The 22,804-nt window shown below is 38.1% G+C and overlaps 2 protein-coding genes and 1 long non-coding RNA gene across 4 annotated transcripts in view; 2 read left to right on the top strand and 1 right to left on the bottom strand.

Moving 5' to 3' along the window:
• The window catches only part of sgsm1a (small G protein signaling modulator 1a), a 28,248-nt gene extending 19,441 nt beyond the window's left edge, over window positions 1-8,807 (bottom strand). For both annotated transcript variants that reach the window (XM_028577961.1, XM_028577962.1), the window contains exons 1-2: window positions 8,737-8,807; window positions 8,559-8,602 (exon numbers count right to left, since the gene is read on the bottom strand). In XM_028577961.1, the coding sequence (XP_028433762.1) occupies window positions 8,559-8,602; window positions 8,737-8,755 (63 nt within the window). In that variant the 5' untranslated portion in view covers window positions 8,756-8,807. The remainder of the gene's footprint in view (window positions 1-8,558; window positions 8,603-8,736) is intronic.
• On the top strand, window positions 4,805-5,611 carry LOC114555518 (uncharacterized). The gene is made up of 2 exons (XR_003692568.1): window positions 4,805-5,032; window positions 5,321-5,611. It is a non-coding gene; the product is annotated as an uncharacterized LOC114555518 (long non-coding RNA).
• A 5,862-nt stretch (window positions 8,808-14,669) lies between the features above and the next one.
• On the top strand, window positions 14,670-21,531 carry slc6a4b (solute carrier family 6 member 4b). Its single transcript, XM_028577963.1, has 13 exons — window positions 14,670-14,882; window positions 15,865-15,999; window positions 16,197-16,416; window positions 16,560-16,698; window positions 16,810-16,944; window positions 18,261-18,364; window positions 19,392-19,519; window positions 19,621-19,733; window positions 19,942-20,073; window positions 20,266-20,365; window positions 20,489-20,589; window positions 21,148-21,315; window positions 21,429-21,531. Exons 1-13 carry the CDS (start codon window positions 14,681-14,683, stop codon window positions 21,507-21,509), a joined length of 1,758 nt encoding a protein of 585 aa, XP_028433764.1. The 5' UTR covers window positions 14,670-14,680; the 3' UTR covers window positions 21,510-21,531.
• Window positions 21,532-22,804: the final 1,273 nt, after the last annotated feature.

Raw genomic sequence — 22,804 nt, 5'->3', positions numbered from 1 at the left:
CACACACACACACACACACACACACACACACACACACACACACACACACACACACACACACACACACACACACACACACACACACACACACACACACACACACACACGCACACACACACGCACACGCACACACACACAATCTGTGAGGGGCTTGTTGGTAAGAGTATTACAATACATATAATTACGAGAATCTATAAAAACTTGAAAAATGTGTATGAGAATAGCAGGTAAAATGATGGAAAGAGAACGCAGGGCTCATGGGTAAACTGGGATGAAAAGTTAAGAGGAAGAGAAAGACTGAGTGGGAAGAGTGCATGTTAAGTTGGTGGATGAGTCACCAGCTCTCATCCAAAGGACTTCTACTGGGAAATGGTGGTGGTACATTTAGGGGTGGGGGGGTGGGGAGGGGGAAATAAATGGAGGGTAGGGGCGTTCATCCATCACAGACCACCTTTCCTGAACAGTTTTATATTAATCTGCAGTAGGAACAATTGATTTTGTTGCTGATGACATCCTATTCATGCAAACCCAACTTCTTTTAAAAACAAATGTAGTAGGTCACACACACATGCTCACAAGGTAACACTCATTAATTTGGTTTTGTTGTCACGGCAATGCGCTCCTCTCCCCGTTGGCCTGATAACAGCTAAAGACCAATAGTTAAGAAGACTGATAAATCAATCCCTTCGGTGGCTATGGAGACGTCCCCCTGTGTGGGCACCGCTCTGCAAACTACATGGGGAAAATCAACCTCCGGACACAGCCATGCAGATAGCTGTAATTTCCTGCTGAAATGAGTCTGTCCACAGCAACCATTTTACACTGCTAAGTTCACCTTCTACACACACACACACACACACACACACACACACACACACACACACACACACACACACACACACACACACACACACACACACACACACACACACACACACACACACACACACACACACACACACACACACACACACAGCTATTCGCGCCAGTGGTTGACGTTCCCTCTGCTCTATTTTAATAATTTGTTGCCGTGAATAAATATTTTCTCTTTGAAGCAGTTCAGTGGTCAAGAAGCAGCCAGCTGTCTAACAATATTAATTTTAATGGTTTGATATTTACAGCTTTATCATAAAACGTTCCGGAAAATAAAGTTAGATTTTCCACTAGGGCTCAATTTTATGGACCAATAATTTTTATATCTAGTTTACTTGCTGTACACAGATAACCTGTAACTTTCAGTGGAATATGTACTGTGATGTAAGTTAAGTAGTATATGATGCCCAAACCTACTTGTAAGTATAAAAATTAACTAAAAACACATGTAAATGAATACACATCCATCGGTTTATTTTCCGAAAAGCAACACCTGAATAAAGGGAGAACCATAAAACAGACCATTAAGCCAAACATTTCAGATTTAACTGGGAAGCAGAGAACAACTTGTTTTTTGGTGACAGTGCTTGGGAAAATCTGCCCACTGAGCACTGCATGCACGCTCACTCTTAATGCAAGATAATCTCCTCTCACTTGTGAAAAAAAGACAAAAACGTTTACAAAACATTCAGAAAAAAATGGCGCCTAGAACCCTGCCTCCATGAAAACATTTATATAAAAAAACATTCACTAATTAGACAGCAGTCATCACGCAAATTTGACATTCTCGCATCAGTAGCATTATCTTCAGCATCAACAGAAATGATTCATGCTGCCAACACAGAGACAACAGAGACAGTGCCAGTCTGATGTGATGCACACCCGCTCCGCTCACGATCACACTTAAATGAAGCCTTCACACACATAGCAGGGGACTATATGCGCCAATTGTCTTTCTGAGTGCACCTGACATACAGGAAACTGATTCATTTGCCAACTTGAGGACGCAGGCGCTTGTGTTTTTCTCATCTCTTTATCTGGGCTACAGATCAGGCCTCTGGGGAATTCAAATGGCGAAGTGTCTGAGCTCAGACTACCTGCAGGTTTCTATGGAGACAGCACGTGTCTCACAGTGGATCACCTCCGCCTAAGAAGATGCGTCAACAAAATTCATTCATCACCGAAATAAACAAAGATTATTGCATGCTCCCAAACTACAGTAACTAATAATATCTTGATATACTGTGATGTCGTCTTTTATTTATATGTATCTATATATCTATATATATATATATATATATATATATATATATATATATATATATATATATATATATATATATATATATATATATATATATATATATATATATATATATCTATATATATATATATATATATATATATATATATATATATATATATATATATATATATATATATATATATATATATATATATATATATATATATATATATATATATATATATATATATAGCCATATCAACAAAAAAATGCCATGACAAAATATATTTACCCTAGAATTTACAGATAAAATCAGCCAGATTGATAAAATATCCTCAAAGTATTCCAATTAACTCCTGCAACAGCAGAGCCAAGAAATAAGAGCCAAAGAGAAAGCCCCATTCATTAACATCCACCCTTCATTATTTATCATCTCTGTGGCCACTGAGGCATGCATGAGGCAAAAAAGATCATTGGATATGCATGTTAATCCATGCATAGAGCTACCTTAAAGTTACACATCTGAATTAAAACTATTATTTGAATAACAATTTAAAGGTCCAATATGTAAAATTTGTACTATAATAAATCCAAAAATGACACCAATGCCTCATCAGATATTAAGGAAACATGTTAAACTGAAATACTATCTTTTCTGACAACAATGCTAATTTCAGTATTTTTTCTTTTTGAAATTTACATTCCGTGACGGAATTTATGTTTATGTTTTGATCTGTGTGTTGTTATCAACGGCCCAGTTTGACAGGCAGGCCGGGTTGCCAGATATACCTGTAAAAACGTAAACCCAGCACGCTACAGCTGTAACGGTAGTACAGCCATGAAAGCAGCAAACAAACGAACAGGATCAACGGAGATAGATTCTACATGACATAAAAAAAAAGAAAACAGCATGTTTCTAACAGTTGCGTGACCAGAGACGTAACAAACCCCTGGTAAATATTGGAGATGTATTTGAAAGATGGAGACAGCTTAGATCCCAAAAGGACGCAGAGTTGGCTTATTTTCTCCTGAACAGGTAAGCATTAGCTTCAGGCTAATTTATTACAGCTACTAGGGACGGGCATTTTTGTCATTTCAACATTTGTGTACTCACATATAGCTAGAGTAACCGAGTTGGTTACTCGCAAAAACAATTGAGACATAGCCAGTAAAGTGATCCCGACTGGTCCTGGCTAATGCCGCCATGCTAACCCTGCAAACTGTTAACGTTACCGGGAGGACCAGGCAAGCAGCCCATGGCTGTTTACAGCGTGTAGTTCAGCGGCTGGAGCCGACAACGGTGAGTTATTTTAAACCACGAGAGGGGGGCTGTAAATCGGAAAGAGAGGACTTTGAGTTTGCAGTGTGTTTAGCGATTGTTGCCGTAATTCTAAGCCAATGAAGTGTGTTCCGTCGGCAAGGTAGTGGTATTTTTAGCGTTTCGTATAGTAATTCTAAGCCGAGGAAGTGTGCCTGACTGGCGTGTGGAGAGGACAGTGAGGGTGTTTTAGCGGTTCATACTGTAATTTTAAGCCAAAAAAGTGTGTCTGTCAGTTGGTTACAGAGCTCCACGTGAGCACGGGCTTTTATGACTGTCAATATAGCCAGCATCTACCATTAGCTACTCAGCTGTGCTGTGGAGTAATGTCTGGCTATGTGAGAAAAGCATCTAGCAACATTGTTGTGAATGCTGCGGTCTCAGCCTGGCAACCCCCGTGAACTTCGAGTCTGGGCAGGAGGGAGCGGGGGAAACGACTCTCCAGTATTTTTAATTGGTAGTGCAGTAACTATTTTAACCGCTAGCTGCCAGTATTACATACCATATTACATACTGCACCTTTAATAACGAATCAGCAGACTGACCAACCATTAAAGTAAACATGATTCCACCACAAAACCAATGCAACCACAACACTGTCTGGAAGAGTTGACAAGGCAATTGCTCACCACAGGGTCCATTCAGAAGTTGTTCTGAAGTTTTTGTTCACGTCACATGATTTTCTTCATGTTCAATTTTCATTTTTTTCTGAGCACTCTGACCATAAATTGGAAATTGATTTATTTGAAACAGGGACAATGCACAAATAAAAATTAAACTTGTTAAACAAGAGAATATGTCTTAGGCCAGGTTATAGCAACAATTGCTAATTTCCACCTGTAGTCCCTGCTGCTGCTGCAACTGCTGCATAGTATTAAACTGAACTGCCAACAGCACCTAGCAGTTCAGTTTGATTATAAGTGGTGTACAAACTCGCCAGGTAATCCTATCTCATTCATAAACCAAATACCTGATTATGAATGCATTAACCTAGAAAGGTCAACCAGAGTAGAATAGTATAGTAATAATCTCTATCAGTATCTTTGACAACAATATTTGAGGATTTCCCTGTGGCTTGTTCCTGCAGTATAAATCAACCCTGTATTAATGTTTTCTCTCAACATCCTATACCAGGAATCAGAAAATCTTTATTAAACAGAAATTACAGAACAAGACTGGTGGATTATCTTACACTCCACTGCCTGAAACCTTATCCTGAGTAAGTACACAGCAAAGTAAATGGTGCATCTCTCTCTCTCTCTCTCTCTCTCTCTCTCTCTCTCTCTCTCTCTCTCTCTCTCTCTCTCTCTCTCTCTCTCTCTCTCTCTCTCTCTCTCTCTCTCTCTCTCTCTCTCTCCTTTAGCAAACACAGGTGTGTGTTTGGTTTGTGTGAATGTGTGCTATACAAAAGACAGAGGGAGGAGCACACAATTCAGAGGCACGATCAGAGCAAGATGGAGAGATGGAGATAGACTGAGAGGGGTTCTGTATCAAAGCTACGGCAAAAAAGAGATCTCATTCAAACCAATTTGTGCCAGAAGATAATTCTATTGCTACAGACGTCCTGCGCTCTCTGGATAATGGCCCACATCCAGGTATATCTTAGCAGACTGGTGGCACATAACCAGCTGGACAAAGAGAGTGTGAGAACACACAGCAAAGAGACACCATATGGCATAACCCACACAGAGTAATAATACTTATAAACTAACGGGAAAACAGTAAAAACTACACATCTGTCGTTCCTTTAAGGGGGATAGATATCAGAAAAATCCCTACAAATAAATTTAAATTCTTTGTTAACTTCAATCAAGATTAATGCTGATTATGAAGTGCTGTCTGTGAATACAGTGAGCTATCATACTGTGTTCTTCCATCCACAGACTCCATCAAGTGGTAAACAGTAAAAGAGCCACCGCCAGTGAATCCCAGTGAGACCATATCAGCACACAGGAGGCAGGTTTAATCATGGAAAGGGTCTGGTTTCCACTGATAAGACTGCAAACAGTACTCGGAGGAAAACAATTCAAACCAAAGTCCTTTCATTCCTCCTTTCACAAGATCCAGGATGTGATTTTTTTTCTTCTTTGTTTTGTCTCCGTCAGAAATAAAGTCTTGTAATTTATGAGGCAGAGCTGAGATTAAACTAATGAAATAAATCCATCAATTGTTAACAGAAGTATGTTAAACAAAGTGGTTTGGACGGGTATAAATCTGGCCAGGAAAATGACTAACACTCTCTGTTCCTTTAAAACTACTGTTGATTTTGAAAAAACCTTCCTTGAACAAACAGAGGGTAACAAAAAACTCAACAGTAGTGACCACAAAGTAAACACTACTATAGGTAAATGTAGACACAATGGAGTGGCACACATATCAGCCAAGCTGATGTTAATTTAAAAAAAATGAATTAACTATCCTCTATCCTCAATACAGTGGATGTACTATAGTTAGTTAGTTTGAACCTGAATTGGCTCAACTTTTAAATATTCATTCACATTGCAGTGAATACTTAAATAATGTTCTTATTATAATTCTGTGGTTCAGTGGAGAGTTTAAGTTTCCTGCCAGTTGCACCAGCTGTTACTAAATTACTTAGGTACTTTAGTTCAAACTAAACCTAATTATAGCAAAGGTGTCAACAGTTACTAAGTGGATATTTAATGCAACAAATACCAAATTAAAACATGTTTCACCACACAAACTAACATAAGTTTTTACATAGAACTGATTAGGGTACTAAATATTTAACCGCAGTAAAGGTCAGGTAACCACGGTAACTGTTGGGTAGCTAACGGACCTGATCTGGCAAAGCTAATATACAGTATAAGTTAGGCTCAGTAAGCCAGTTTAGATACAAGAGTAAAATCAGTTTTGGTCAACATAGACCATAGATAGATAGATCAAAATTCTGTTAAATAATGATAAAAACGTATATAAACAAAAAACACAATGTACCTCAAATTACAAAACATTATGCCAACGTTTTTCCATTTATGCATATAGAGAGGCGAAGTCCCTCCCCTTCCGTTGGACCGCCATGGGACCTTAACTCGGAAAAAAATGAACCTAACGGTAGTGAATGGAAAGACAAATTATTTTTTTTATCCCGTTTGAACTGAGCCATGAATTACACATGATGTTCATAAGTTCAATAAATATTTTTGCAAGTCAAGAAAGTCTCAGTTTATTGTTAAACTGTTGAAGTATAAGACTGTGAAAATATGTAATTAGAAAGACTACACACTTCACAGTCACATGGATGACGTCTCGCTGAAGCTAAGTTACCCAAATGAGCAGAGGATCTCGCTTGTTCTTTTGCTTAAAATCTACGGCTAACTGAGACTTTCTTTGGTTGAAAAATTATCATTTAAATTGACGAACATCATATTTGTAATCCATGGCTCAATTCAAACGGGATCAAAAAATAATTTGCCTCTCCCCGTTCAATACCATTTTTTTGAAAGATAGGTCCCATGGACCGGAAGTAGAAGGGCGTGACTTCGGCTCTCTATTTAAGCAAAATAGATACATACATTTACAAAGGATTGTCTGGTAAGTTTAATATATCTCTCGCCCCCTAATACTATTTATATTTTAAAGATTATTTTTTGGGCTTTTATGGCCTTTAATTGATAGGATAGCTTGAAGACACCGCCAGTTGGGTTCGAACCCAGGCTGCTGCAAAGGACTCAGCCTACATGGGGCGCACTCTCTGCTGTGCGAGTTGGAGGTCACCCCAAACTATTCCTTGTTGTAAGTTATCTTAGAGCCAGTGATGCTGCAGTGACCCATTTGCATGATTAAATGCTTTTGATTGGACAGCGCTATAAACGTTTCTTAGCAACCAATTTACTATAATGTCTTTACTCAGGCATTTCTTTTTAATGGTAATCTGATTTAGTAAATCACTAGTTTGAAAATAGCTAGTTGTAAGAACGTGTGAAGAACAAACTTAGTGATGGATTTCTGAATAGCTAGTACAACCCAACCCTGTGGTCTAAGTGCACATGAAAACTCCCAAATATGTTTGAAATTTTTGACAGCTACAATCCAAAAGTGCTGGACTTCATGACACTTCATATCAGATAAAGATCATAAGAGATGATTAAGCGATAATAAGCAGGTCCAGAAAATTATTATTTAGCTGGTGTAGAAATTAGTTTACTATAGGAAAAAAAACAGCCAATAGAAATAGTTAACAAATCATCTTGTTCCTCCAAATGGATGCTCATACAAATTGCATCTCAGCATCATCACTATCTGTTTCTATGTAAAATGATGACAAGTGACATTTTTACACAGGTCACCTGAGATCTTTATGCAAGCATTCATTAACCTAATGTCATTTTTCCAGAGTTTGGTACCGAACATCTACAGCAAAAGACTCCTGTAATGTTTCTGAAAAAGACCATTCACAAGGATGAACCTCATTCAAGGTTTGAATGTCAGACAGACTAAATGGTAGCAATGTCTCTGCTGAACTCTGGTCTTCTGTTTTACTGCAGTAACCTCAAATGATGATGAGTGACATAAAGTGCTGAAAACCAGCTGAACAAACCACCAGAGCCTCTTCCATATTTGTTTCCACTCAACACAATTTAACTCATTATATGCATCACACACACACACACACACACACACACACACACACACACACACACACACACACACACACACACACACACACAGTGTGAATAACCACCAGAAGGCTGATGGTTTGCTCTCCCATAAACACCACAAACACTGACTACAGACAATCTGTTTCCTTCATGCTGCTTCTCCACCCGAATAATTACTGAGCTGCAGCACGAACACTCATAAACAAGCAACAGCGATTAAGATATAAGGATTTTTTTTTAAAGGAAAACAAACAAACAATACTTTAAAGACTGCTATTAGTATTCTAATATTTGGTATAGGCTTGTTTTAACATATTTTCAAAGAGGTTGCGATTCAGATGAGCATCCATGCCATTTATCTCAGGTGTCATCATCAGTAGGCATAAATACAGATGTTTGTTAGGGATCACCTATCTGTGCACAGGATGAACTATTACACAGCTTCATACAAACCAACGTGTTTGTTTTTCCGATAACTGCTGAGCTGAAAAACACCCACCTCCTTCTTAACGGTGCGCAGCAGCCTCTGACGGGTCTCTGCCTCTAAAACACAGCACAAACAGTCCCACACAGGACATTTTTTACAATATGTCACTACCTCGCTTAGTCTATATTGTCAAAAGAAACACAAACAGAATTTAGAAAGATTTATCCTCATATTTTTTTGTTACTCCCACCTGCCATGTTTGTTGCCATGGATCCTGTCTCCTGTCTGCAAGCGGCAACCCTCCCATCAGCCGAGTGCTGCTTGTAGCTACCCTGCGATGTGGATCAGACACTCCACCTCTTCTTGCACACGCCTCTTAAAGGCACACATGCAGAGCTCTCATCGGGTGGCACGAATGTCAATGAAACATGCTTATAATTATAGCAAAAACAGATTTCTAGCATTAAAATCAGAGTATAATCTCCATTATATAGTTGTACATTAAGAATAGTCGTCCACATCTTTCAAATTAAACTTCAATGTAAATATGTTAGACTAAAAAGTCATAATGCCGTGATCTACTTATTGTAATGTAATCTCCACAGAAATGTTATCAAGACCGTCAATGTAAATAGAAAAACAAACAGGGACATATACATTATAATACATGGGGACAGGAGTCATGTGCTTGTTGTAGGTTTTCCTGACATGGAAACACTAGGCCTATATCTTCACGCCATCTTGTGGTCCAGATAAGGAAATACAAAATCCTATGATGAACCAGATACTGTATCTTCAAAGATCTTTAAACCAATGTCTTGATCTGGTCAAGTCATTCAACACTTAATGTGATTCAGCATCTATGATGAGCCGGAAATCGGATAGGCTACTTTCAATTTTAAAGCAAATTTGCTCCACTTGCAGAGCATCTGTTGCTCAAGTTCAACACTTTTTTAAATTTTTGGTTTAATATCAAAAATAGAATAGTGATGCTGATAGACATCTAACTTTACTTCAACGCTCTTGGTAAAGAAACGTCTACAGTATGCCAGGAAATTTTACAACTGCATTTAATCCTTTTATAAGATGTTCATTATCTACTATACTATAGTTATTACCTAGTACTGGTTACACACATGTTATATTGCATATTGTCAAGAAGATGGCGACTGTGTCATTTTTAATGTCCAAGACCCTAAAAGAAAACAATTAATTCCATATGAACTATACATTTTCAGCTTTAATCTAATTAAGAATCATTCTTCCCATCCAGCAACACTTTCACATTTAAGTGTGTATTGTAGGAGTGAGAACATGTTTAGGAAAACCATCTGAGTCAAAATATGAGCAGGAGGGGTTGGTAGGTTTCAGTGTACCAGAGTGTGGCGTTTCTTTGGGACATGGGTACATTTCTGCCTGCAGATCGGATCAAGTAGATCAGGTGGTGAAAGGATGGAGGACATAACACAGGATGACAGACTGAGACCCCCCTCCTCCTTACAGAACAAACAAAATGCACATTCTGTGGAAGAACATGTTAAGATTGTTGTCCTAAAGCTCTAAACCCTGAGTCCTAATCACTTGATTAAACATGATAATACCAGACCAAAAAACAATAACTAGACTAATTAGACATTCAAGTGCTATTTTGGGATATAAAATATTATTTCAGAGCAGCAGTTTATGTGTCTTTTGCTGAGAACAAGTAGCCCTCTTCCTGCTTCTTTTTGAAAACTGTGCTTTGGTCCCAGTTTTTGCTCTATTTTCCTCACAAGCATCCTCTTCATTTCTTTGATGCCTTCCAGTCAGGTTTTCGACCACACCACAGCACTGAGACAGCTCTTGTTAAAGTCTTTAATGACATCTACTTAAACACAGATAGTGGCAAAACTACAGCCTTAGTATTACTTGATCTCAGTGCTGCATTTTATACGGTCGACCATGACATATTACTAAACTGATTGGAAAACTGGGTTGGCCTTCCTGGCTCAGTACTAAACTGGTTTGAATCCTATTTAAAGAATAGGGACTACTTTGTGTCTATAGGTAATTATACATCGAAGCATACAAATATGACGTGCGGAGTTCCCAAGGCTCCGTTCTGGGGCCTCTTATGTTTAATATCTACATGCTTCCACTGGCTCAGATTATGGAAAACAACAAAATAAGTTACCATAGTTATGTGGACACACAAATTTACATAACCTTATCGCCAGGGGACTATAGTTCAATACAAAAAGTGACTAAGTGCATTGAACAAATTAACAACTGGATGTGCCACAACTTTCTTAGATTAAATGAAGAAAAAACTGAGGTGGTTGTTTTTGGAGCAAAAGAGGAACGATTAAAAGTCAGCGCTCAGCTTCAAACGACAATGTTAAAAACAACGGACAAAGCCAGAAATCTTGGTGTAATTATGGACTCAGACCTGAATTTCAACAGCCATATTAAGAAAGTCAGCCTATTACCACCTTAAGAATATATCAAGGGTTAAAGGCCTAATGTCTCAGCAGGATTTGGAAAAAACTTGCCCATGCTTTTATCTTCAGTAGACTTGACTACTGTAACAGTGTCTTTACAGGTCTCCCTAAAAAATAAATCAGACATCTGCAGCTGATTCATTCTGCTCGAGTCCTCACTAAGACCAAGAAAGTGGATCACATCACTCCAGTTCTGAAGTCTTTACACTGGCTTCCAGTGCCTCAAAGAATTGATTTCAAAATACTTTTGCTGGTTTATAAATCACTAAATGGTGTAGGTCCCAAATACATTTCTGATCTGCTACTACGCTATGAACCACCCAGACCTCTCAGGTTGTCTGGGACAGGTCTGCTTGCTGTCCCCAGAGTCAGAACTAAACAGGGGGAAGCAGCATTCAGTTTTTTATGCTCCACATATCTGGAACTAACTCCCAGAAAACTGCAGGTCCGCAGCAACTCTCAGTTCTTTTAAATGAAGGCTGAAGATCTTTGTTTTTGATGTTGCCTTTCTTTAAATAATTGTTAAATAATTTTTAATTAAGTTAATAATTTCTTATACTGAAGTTGCATTGTTGAAACTGTATGAAAATCTCTATAAGAATATAAAAAGAAATTAAAAAGTAAGACCAGGCTTGGCCCGTTCTGGGAATGGCAAGGATTGCGGTGGATAACGTGTATAGCGCAACGGCTTATACATTGTCCCATACTAGCACCATAAAATCTCGTATTTGATCTGCTTTTATATTTGTAACTGTTTTTAACTGCTCTGTAATATTTAATTTCTTATACTGCACTGCAACTTTTATTCTTGTATTTTAATCGTTTTTATGTAAAGCACTTGAATTACCCTGTTGCTGAAATGTGCTATACAAATAAAGCTGCCTTGCCTTGCCTTGCCTTGCCTTCAACCCAGGATTCCCTTGCTGGGATGACTCACAATTTACAGCGGCTTTAGATAATGTGCGGTAATGGCATGCCTTGTCAAATGCCATACCAGGACTTCTGCCTGAGTAAACAGCACAGCAGAGCTCCTCTCTAGCTTGCCTTTGCTTACTTGTCAATGGTGGAAAACAGTATTATTTTGTATGTGTTGGTAAATTCAACACTCATAGCATTTAACAACAGCATTTTTTTTACAGTAAAGAGGGAAATGGATAATCTGCAGAAACATAGACACGTCTATGTGAATTGATGTTGTCACATCTCAGCAGATGATCCTAACTCCAGTGAAGAGGAAAGTTTCATATACTCACTTGTATGTGCTAAGTAGACAATGGAGATAAGAAGAGTTTACAATGGGGCCAGCAGAAAACAGTTCAAATCAAATCCTAAATTTGACAAATAACAGTGCTGTGTCATGTCCATATCTGTTTGTCTGTCAGCAGAGAGGGCCAACATGCACATGTCCATGTGTGATTAGACTCGACATGCTCTAACAGGCACCAGGGCATGTGATAGAGGCTCCTGTCAGTCTGATGTTCTTCTGCCCATGTGTGCCAATGCAGACTGACAGGATTATATGTTAGGGAAGGCCAGTGCTATATGGTTTGTTGTTTTGTTGTTATGCTTTTGACCTTCAGGGGCTACCACACTTCGTCTGAGCAACCGCAGCCCTTTTCCTCTGGCTGATTGTTTACTCTTCCCCGTCCTAGCTCTGGCAAAGAGAAGACATCTGGAGGAATCTGAACTGCGCAAAAAAAGTCTATGTATCTTTCTGTCGTTAACAGTTAACAAACAAACAATCTCCAGTTCACCATTTCCCAGCTTCAGGAAACGCAGCCAGACAAGAAGTCATGTAACATGACGGTTTGGTTGCCACTTGGCTCTTAGTAAATGACAATTTTATGATGGCGCTGGGTGTCTCTTGTCCTATATCTGTGTCATATCCATTTCCTAAAGTAACTTCATATGATGCACTCTCTCCCGTGTGACTGCTGCTCCCTGAATATCCAGTTAGCAGACTTTTCAATGTGCTCAGTGCTAAAAGCGGTTGATTTGATTACGTCTTTCTATTAGGTTTTTTTCTAATGATTTTTCTGTGATTCTCTACTACTGTCTTCACCAAACTATATTAACATAGGATCAGAAAGGCAAGATGGCTCAAGGTGCTATTATAGTGTTCTATATCCAACCTTTGGAAGTGCCTGCTTATTGGTTTGAACAGGACCTTGACCATTTTACCAATTTAACTTTTCTCCAGCTTTGACCCACCTGTTTATTTCCTTTACATTGCTTTATTTATTTATTTTATCCATAGCCTAATGTATTTATTACTTTTATATTATATTTTATATTATATGTTTTTTTCTATCTTGCTTTTGTCTTTTATTGTGAAGCACTTTGTGATACATAGAAAGGTGCTATAAAGATATACTTTACTTTATAAAGTGTACACGGAAAATGAGAAATTTCAAAGAAAGACATGGAAAAAGTCTCCAGCTTTACATTTAGAGGCCTGGGAGCATGTAGAAAAAGCTCATGTTAGAAAGCTGCAGGACAGCTAAATGGATCATGTGGTAAGATTGTTTTCTTAACTGCTGTTTTCAAAGAATGAACTTTGAACCTCAGCTTTTAAGCCCACATGGATGAGAAGTCCTAAAAATGCTCAGACGTATTTACAATTCCACAACTGGGCAACTCCATCTGCTGGTGAAGATCATGTGATATGATTGAAAGCCCCAGGACAACCACCAAATGGACCTTGTGGTGAGATTGCTTTCTTTACTTTGATTACAGTTTTTCATATATTGTTCAAATTGTATCAGAATGTTGTTCCAGAATGTTGTTCAAAAGAATATATTCTGGTGTATATATAGGCTACTGTGATTGTGTGAAGATAGAGCTCTACATATGCATCATTGTTATTGAAGGATGATAAACAGCAGACATAAATCTTGATAACCATTCATGTAAAATTAGTATTTACTTATTTCTGGGCAACCTGTTGATTAAACAGAATAAAAAACATATATTATGTCATAAGCTTACAGTTAGAGGCTTTAACACAACATTGACCAGTGTTTTTTGTATGTTGTTGAAATATCAGAACTCAAATAGACTTAAAATGTCTAATTTTCCACTGAAAAAGGGGGCCTGAAACCTCATGGACAATTATATATTCAGAGCCTCTAGTTAAATACTGGAATGTCCAATTCAAAAATCTGGTGCTGTGATTGTGTGATTGTGTGAATGTGATTTGCAACAATAAAGTTGATTTCAGCAAAATGTAACCGTGGTGAGCTCTGCCTGTCACATCATTGCCAGTAAAGGGTGATGGTCTGAAAACTATTTAACATCAGCATTTACTTTTTGGACATCCTGTTGCTGTTAAATTTGAATTAAATGGGATATAGCTAAAAACACAATTTATTAATTATTTAGTGGAAAAAAAAAATTAAAAGTGAGCAGAGCTGCAGTCCTGTCAGTTTAAACTCGGCTTAACTTACTCACGCAATCTTATTGATCATCAATAATACCTGGGACCTCGAAATCAGCTTGAGCTTTTTGGTTGAAAGTGTGTTCAGGGCTGCAATCAGTAAAACAACACTCCTGTGATCTCTCTTCACTAACAGGTATCCCCAAGTGTCCGCTGCAGTTCCACCAACTCCTCCCACTCCTCCCTGTCATCACCACAGGAGAAACATCCTCCTCTCTGTGGAGCTGCTCCTCTGACTGACTTTTCACAGTCCGATGGCCCGACAGGACTCAGCAGTCATGGCCGGCAGTCTGACCCACCAAGGCTCCCCTAGCCCCGGCTACAGCTCCAACAACGCGGTCCCGGTGCCAGTCATCACACAGACGGACTCCAGGGACAAATGGAGCAAAAAGATGGATTTCCTCTTGTCTGTCATTGGCTTTGCGGTGGACCTGGGAAATGTTTGGAGATTTCCGTACGTATGTTATCAAAACGGTGGCGGTAAGTAGTTTAGAGATTTTAAACCAGGCCAATCCAACTTCATTTCATAAATTAGGATTTGTGTAACTTGAAGTCTAATGTAAGGAGCCACTTTGCAAACACTTTTCAGTCGATTCAATCTCTCTGGCTTTGAATTATTCAAAGAACAGACGGAAACTGGGCATCTGGCAGCAGAAACTATCCATGGTGCTGAAGTGTAGCCTTCACAACACTAACAAGTTTCTTTTTTAAACACTTTTCCTATGACATAGCCTGTATCTAGCCTACTCTTCTTTGGTCATTTTTCATAAAAAATGTTTTTTTACAATACATGAGCTTCACAAATTCAAACGTTTTATGACGCTTTATTTCCATTTTTTTGTTAATACCCCTTTCTCTGATTGGATAAGACATTATGTTTTTTGTTTGGAAAAGGTTGTGCTCTACTTAGTCCTACTTTAACATCAGCAACTAGGGTCGGTTAAATTACAGCAGCCAATCAGATTGAAAAGCAAGGCAAGTTTAATTATACACACACCTTTCAACATGGAAATTCAAAGAGACGCAGACAAGACATAAAACGGCATTAAGACACGATTTAAAATACAATTAAAAACACAAACCAACAAGATTGAAAAAGCATAAATAGAAGATAAAGAAGATTTAAAAACCAAATAAAGGAGAGGAGAAGATTATATAAACATTTCGTTTTATAATTTTGTGTCTGAATATCCATGTTTTGATCAAATAAAGATTTTGATTCTTGTAAATCCCTATTTATCCCAAACCTTACACCGTAGCTTAATTAGCAGATGTAAAAATGAGGCCAATGAGAAGTCTCATTATTTTCACATTTTCATTCATTTTTCATTTTGTAATTCTCAAGTTCTCAATCTTGACTTCATAATTGTCCTCACCTTGTCATTACACACCAGACAAACAGTCATCAAGACCTTCATATAAAAACCCTACATAACATGTACCCTCATGCATCTCTGTGCAGGTGCTTTCCTTATTCCCTACATTTTGATGGCCATCTTTGGTGGTGTGCCACTCTTTTACATGGAGCTGGCACTTGGACAGTTCCACAGAACCGGAGCCATATCCATATGGAAACACATCTGTCCCATTTTCAAAGGTGAGGCCTCACACTGCGCTGCTCAACAGCAGATATTCAGATAGTTACCTTGGGTAATCTGTGACTCAGTGATAGGGTTTTCATTTGAATCTTCTATTTCTATGTTGTTCATGAGTAATTTGATAACTGCCCCAAAAAGAGCCAGTGAATCACTATAAAGCCATTTCACAGGTGATTTTCCTCCTCTTCTGTTTCAGGTATAGGATATGCCATTTGTATCATCGCACTGTATGTGTCCTTCTACTACAACACCATCATTGCCTGGGCCCTCTTCTACTTCTACTCCTCTTTCTCAACCATCTTGCCTTGGACAAATTGCGACAATGTGTGGAACACCCCCGACTGCACCAACTATTTTGGCATTGACAACGTCACCTGGACGAATTCCTCAAAGTCTCCAGCAGAGGAATTTTACACGTAAGTGCATGTAAGTGTGAGTAACGAAAAATACATATATAAATAGCTTAACAGTAATACTCTACACAAATATTGTCGGCTAGTGATTTAGTACGGGAAATGTTGTCTTGCACGCTGATACTGTGGATGTTTTATCATTACAGGAGAAATGTCCTTGAGATCCACAAGTCATCAGGGCTGAAAAATGTCGGGGGTGTTCGCTGGCAGTTGATGCTCTGCCTTTTTCTCATTTTCACGATCGTATACTTCAGCCTCTGGAAGGGCGTGAAGACTTCAGGAAAGGTAACACATTGCAGTTGCTTCATTACCATCATAGTATAGAAAATAATGTGTATCTTCCTTACTTTAATCATACATCTATGATCTCTAATTTATCTCTTTCTTCCACACCAGGTTGTGTGGGTGACCGCCACCTTGCCCTACATAGTGCTTTTCATCCTGCTAATTCGAGGCGCCACTCTGCCAGGAGCTTGGAGAGGTGTGGTGTTTTACCTGAAACCCCAGTGGGGGAAGCTGCTGGAGACCAGTGTGAGTTGTACAAAGTTGTCAGTCAGCTGGTTTGTCAGAAAAAGGTTACAATTCACTCTTCTCTAACAAGAAAAGCATGGTCATACATCATATGTTTGGTCCCTTGAGAATTATGTACTCTTAATTTAAAAGATCCATATCAAAGCAAAATTCAATTCAACAGTATTGAAAAGGTGTATATGTAATCATCAACCGTATGATTGATCATGAGAAAGAAGATGAAGACAGAAAAGAAATAATCTTAAATACATAAATACATGCAGATATAAATAAACTGAGGAAATTTAGTTTGCCCCAGGTAATGTGGAATGATTCATCACTGCATGTTGGTTTAACAACAAAGAAATGTTGCTTCTTAATGCGTATGTTATTTTATTCCATATGTTTAATTTTACCTATTATTCTTATTATTTTTTTTCAAAGCATATATTATTCTTAACAGATATAATCTCTTTTGTCCACCATTTCTTTCAGAGAAGTTTGTATGGTTAATGCAAAACAAAATTTAATGATATGCTCCATTTCACTGTGTATAACTTCCCAAAAGGACTTTAACTCTGGGCAAGAACAGAGGATATGACTAAGATGTGTTTCTCCACTGTCCTGCCAACATTTAGGAGTTCTTGATTCATATTTAATTTGCTGCATTGGTGTAATAAAATAATACATCTAGATCTTCCAAGCATAAGACGCAATAGTTTAATATGTACCTTAATTCCTTTCGACCCACAGATCCTTGAGAATCTGCCTATATATATTTTTATTTAGATCTATGAAACATCCTCATTTTCCTCTCCAGCTCACTGCGGTTGTTTGCTAAACATGTGTGAGTGCTTTGGTTTGAAGAGAATATGGATGAGATGAAATGAGATGCATAAATAAGCCACAGAGCAGGATAATAAGATGCATAATTGGTTTAGATTTTCTGCCCATTAACAAAGGCCTCCCTTTCTGTCTCCCTCACCGATATCCAACGCTGCCCTCTTCTTTTTAATGCTGAATGCGTGCTGCTCTTCAGATCTCCCTGCGTACAGCTGTGCGACAACTAGATTTCTATACTACTGACACAACACCTCTTCTGCTTGGCAAATTATAATAAAAGAATAAGAACACACAAATAAAAAAGGGAATTTGAAGATATTTATTTCATTTGGAGGGTGACTTAAATCACTGAAAGGAAATACCTGGCAGAAACCGGTTCTAATCTCTGTACAAAATACTCTATTTGCATGCTGTTAAATGCAATAGCAACCTAAAGCAGCCCAGAACTGAAAGTCTTAGAAAGTGTAATGTCTGTAATGTTCTGTCTTTTCTAGGTTTGGGTGGATGCTGCTGCTCAGATATTTTTCTCATTGGGGCCCGGGTTTGGGGTTCTCCTGGCCCTCTCCAGCTACAACCCTTTCACAAATAACTGCTATCGGTAAGAGCTGAGCTTTAATCATGTGAACCTACATTTGTGTCTTGAACACAGCTTAATACAACCTGCTGTTGACTTTAAAGATTGAGTTTAATAACTGAAGTGCACAGTCCACGGCACAGAGCAGCTGTGGGATTTATGCCCATGCATGAAATAAGACAGTGTGGTCAAGACAATGTTATTAGAGGCAGGCGTGGTGAATACTACATGTTGAGTATAAATGCCAAGCTGTACACAGGAGATTAAACTGTACAGTATGACTAACAGTGGGTGTGTGTTGATGTGATTAGTAGAGCAGAGTGGAATGTGAGGAAATACACAGATCATGAATGAAACTGGATGCTGCCATTTCCTGAACCATCAAACATATTTCAAACACATTACAGTGTGATAATGATGTTTTTCAATACTGACTTCCAGACCCCTTTTGGTTTTTCGATTTTGTTTTTCAATTTTGTTTTTGATTGAACAAATATGGTGTATAAGCATTCTTTGCCATTCAATTGTCTTCTTTATAACAATAGAAAAGGAAATTTCAATTGCAAAGTACCTGACAAACCAATTCTGTCTCTAAACATTAAATAAAAAAAGAAATACTTACAGGAAGTCCTTTGGGAGCGTGAGTTGTAAAGCAGATGTTTATTTATTTATCTAAAACACTTAATGAATAATTCTGTCGAGGCTGTCTTCAAATGGAAGATTTTCCTTTACTAAAAGCATTCTGCCGATTGACGCTTGTTTATTCATCCAAAGATTTGTTACATCTCTAATGAACACACAGCAAACATCCTTCAGTAGAGTATTGTTGCGAGACGTCTATGGTTGCTAGTCAGGAGCATCAACATGTGTCAGACACAAAGCTGAAGAGAAAATATAAAGGAGCTCATCAAACAAAGGTAAGAAGGGTCAGCAAAGTATTGAACAGCTTTCCGCTCAGACAGCAAGACAAATTTAGTTGAAAGAAGAATTTTATGAATGACAATTATTATGCCGCGTATCCTTGAACAGGGTTTCATTTCTTCCTCAACAGTGACGCCATTGTGACAAGTTTGGTGAACTGTCTGACCAGCTTCATTTCAGGGTTTGTGATCTTTACGGTGCTGGGCTACATGGCAGAGATGAGGAAGGTGGAGGTGGAGGATGTAGCCAAGGATAAAGGTCAGCGAATTAGTTTTATATTTAAAATCATGAAAAGACTCTTGGTTATAAATCAAATGCTTACCCTGATCTCTTCATATTCAATATTTTCATGCTTTCAGGACCAAGTTTACTCTTCATAACATACCCAGAAGCCATTGCAAACATGATGGGCTCAACTTTTTTTGCAATCATTTTTTTTGTGATGATGATTACGTTGGGACTGGACAGCACGGTAAGAACTGGGAACTCTGGATGTACATGGTGTCCACACGGCCGCTTTATGTATAACAGAAAACTATTCAGCTGGGTGCAATGCTGTAGTGATGATCATTTTACTGACAAAAAGCATCTACATTAATTGAATGGCTTTAATATAGCTACAATATAATAATGTATATTTTAAACTTTCTTTCAATAATAGCGTTCTCTGTGTGTTTCAGTTTGGTGGGCTGGAGGCGATCATCACTGCTGTGTTGGACGAATACCCAGATCATCTTGCTCACAGACGTGAACTTTTTGTTCTGGGCTTGGTAGTTGTCTGCTTTTTGGGCTCTCTAAGCACTCTTACAAATGTAAGTTCTTCACATTTTAAATTAGTTGAACCAAAGAGAACATAATGCAACCTTGTTAGTTCAAATAATTATCTTCAATCACATTTACAGTAAGGTTTGGGTGGTTCTGGATACATTGTAGTGAATTAAAAAGTGACATTTGCAGTCTGATGAAGGATTATGTTATTAGTCAGTGTACAATGTTATTGACAGGGTGGTGCCTATGTGGTGAAACTGCTGGAGGAATTCGGAGTGGGATGCTCCATTATTGCTGTGGGTTTCCTTGAGGCCATTGCGGTTTCGTGGTTCTACGGTACACAAGAGATTATTATCGACTGACTGGTATTCTGTGTCTTTCATCTGCAGTATCAAATGATGACCCTCAATAATCAAATGCATTGTTAGCGTAATTAAAAACTAATTTTGTTGCTTTCAGGCATCAAAAGATTTAGCAATGATGTTCAGTCCATGCTGGGCAAATCTCCAGGATTATTCTGGAAGGTGTGCTGGGTTGCCATCAGTCCAGCATTTCTAGCGGTAAGATATGAAATATTCGGAACTTTACAACAAGTGGAGCTACATGTCCGCAATGCTAACATTTACTGAGGTTATATAAAAAACACAAGACAAGAAATATCCAACGTGTAGTTCTTAAATAAGATCAAATAAGCATCATTCATTTAAGTCATCCAAGAGATCAATGGACAAAAGTGGACCAGGACAAAACAAGCTCTGTGTAACATCAAAAGACTACTGGACCAATGGCCTTTGAAGACCTAACAGCTGACCCCCGCTCTGTAGATTAAACCCTCCTCAAAGTGAAATATCTTCCTCAAGCTCAGGCAAATGTCAATTTCCCTTCGCTACATATAGTTTAATATCCTTGTCTCTTATTTGAATCCATCTCTCTGGTTGTCTTCCTGTTGATATTTTGCATTATTACACTATCATGACTTCCTTTATATATTTCTATGACATTGTGTGGAAGTGTGACAGATATATAACCTTTCCCCAATCCTATGTTAGAATACACAAGTTACATTTACATGTGGAAATATTAAATATGGAAATGTTATGCATCCAATCTCTTCTCAGTATATTATAGTGAGCTCCCTCCTGAAAGCGCCGCACCTCACGCTGTTTGACTATAAGTACCCTGACTGGAGCATCACAGTGGGATACATGATTGGCCTCTCATCCTTCATGTGGATCCCCATCTACATGGTCTACAAGCTGGTGTGGACCCCTGGATCTCTCAAACAGGTCAGTGGATGACGGAGGAAGGAGAAAAGCAAAGTGTGCAAAATGCTGCTCTGACACATTTTCCTTTAATTTAACTTCTGACTTCTGACTAACTTCTGTCTGGTTTTCCACAGAGGTTGGCAGTTTGTCTCAGACCAGAGAGGACCATACCAGACATCCACGCTGACAACCTCAACATGGTTATTGTGCCATAGAAAGAATAACACACACAAAAAAAAAACTGCTTGTAGTTTCTATTCAAACCACAGTTTTAGGTTATTATTTGTGACTGAACCGGAACATCTGACATCACGACTGTTACCTGCTGATGATGTCCAACATGTCAACTTTCACTGCACATGTACACTGTAAAATGGTAAATGCTGCTAAATTTGTAATTTAGGAGGAACTGAGATAGCAATACTCATACCTTACTGTGGTATGTGTGTATTCAGATTTGTAATATGTAGCTTCACCTGTTGCCATTTTTCAAGTGTTGCATTTGTGCGGTTGTAAGAGCCAGTAGTGATTATTTAAACTTAATGTTCTGCTTTCCCCCTTAATCAGCTGTCTTTATCTAACGAGAACAACATGCCAAGGAAAATAAAAACATGTATTTCCATATGTAACATTCAGCACATTATTTCTATTGCATGGGGCCAATTTCTCTTGTTAAGTTGTGTATTTTTTGTAGTTTGTGAAAGTTAGATGAAACAATGGAAGTGTTGCACTTGGAGCAACAGTGAGGTTAGTACAGTTTTGGCAGCAGCGTTTTGCATGTAATTTCATGTATAAAAAACTGTATTCAGTGGGCTGTTTATCCTCTGAGTAGCAAACATACTCTACAGTTTTTCAGCTAATGTTTTTCTTACCAGCTCTGCTGTATTTTTGTGCCATTTTGAACAGATATTGTGTGTTTTTGTTGGACCTAAGTCTAAGCACTTTTTTTGCTTTGGACAGACAGGTGAGAGAGATTAAATAGGACCATACCTAACTCAGTTTGACAGTAAATTACAGGCCCTCCTTTACTTTTTGCCAATGATGTATTTCATATTTATATAGTAGATCTGTAATACAGTGCTTGTATAGGATTTCACACCAGCTGCTGGATATGTCTTCTAAAAATGTTCTGTTTTTCCCTACAAGTGTTTGTAATGGAGATACGTGAGGCACTCAGACAAAGACCGCATGAGTTCATTCAGAAAAATATATTTTTAATTGAATTTAATTAATTAATTTAGTGTGTTGTTTTAGAATTGGCATTATAGAATGCAGAGCCTATGTACTACATGGAGATAAAGTACAATATGTACAGTTGGACTATGTACAACTGTAAATATATTGGTTCTTCATATTCAAAATAAATTTTGATCTTCATCTGGAGGCCTTCATTTAACTACAGATAGCCTGTTTTGCCTTAATCTGCCTAAATAATACATTGTATGTACAAACATTGTAAAGGTTCTATTAATATTTTGCCTCTCCAATGTTTTCATTCTCTAATTTAAGA

Source organism: Perca flavescens, chromosome 5 (assembly GCF_004354835.1).
Source record: "Perca flavescens isolate YP-PL-M2 chromosome 5, PFLA_1.0, whole genome shotgun sequence".
NCBI lineage: Eukaryota > Metazoa > Chordata > Actinopteri > Perciformes > Percidae > Perca > Perca flavescens.
This window is presented reverse-complemented; position numbering and strand designations above follow the sequence as displayed.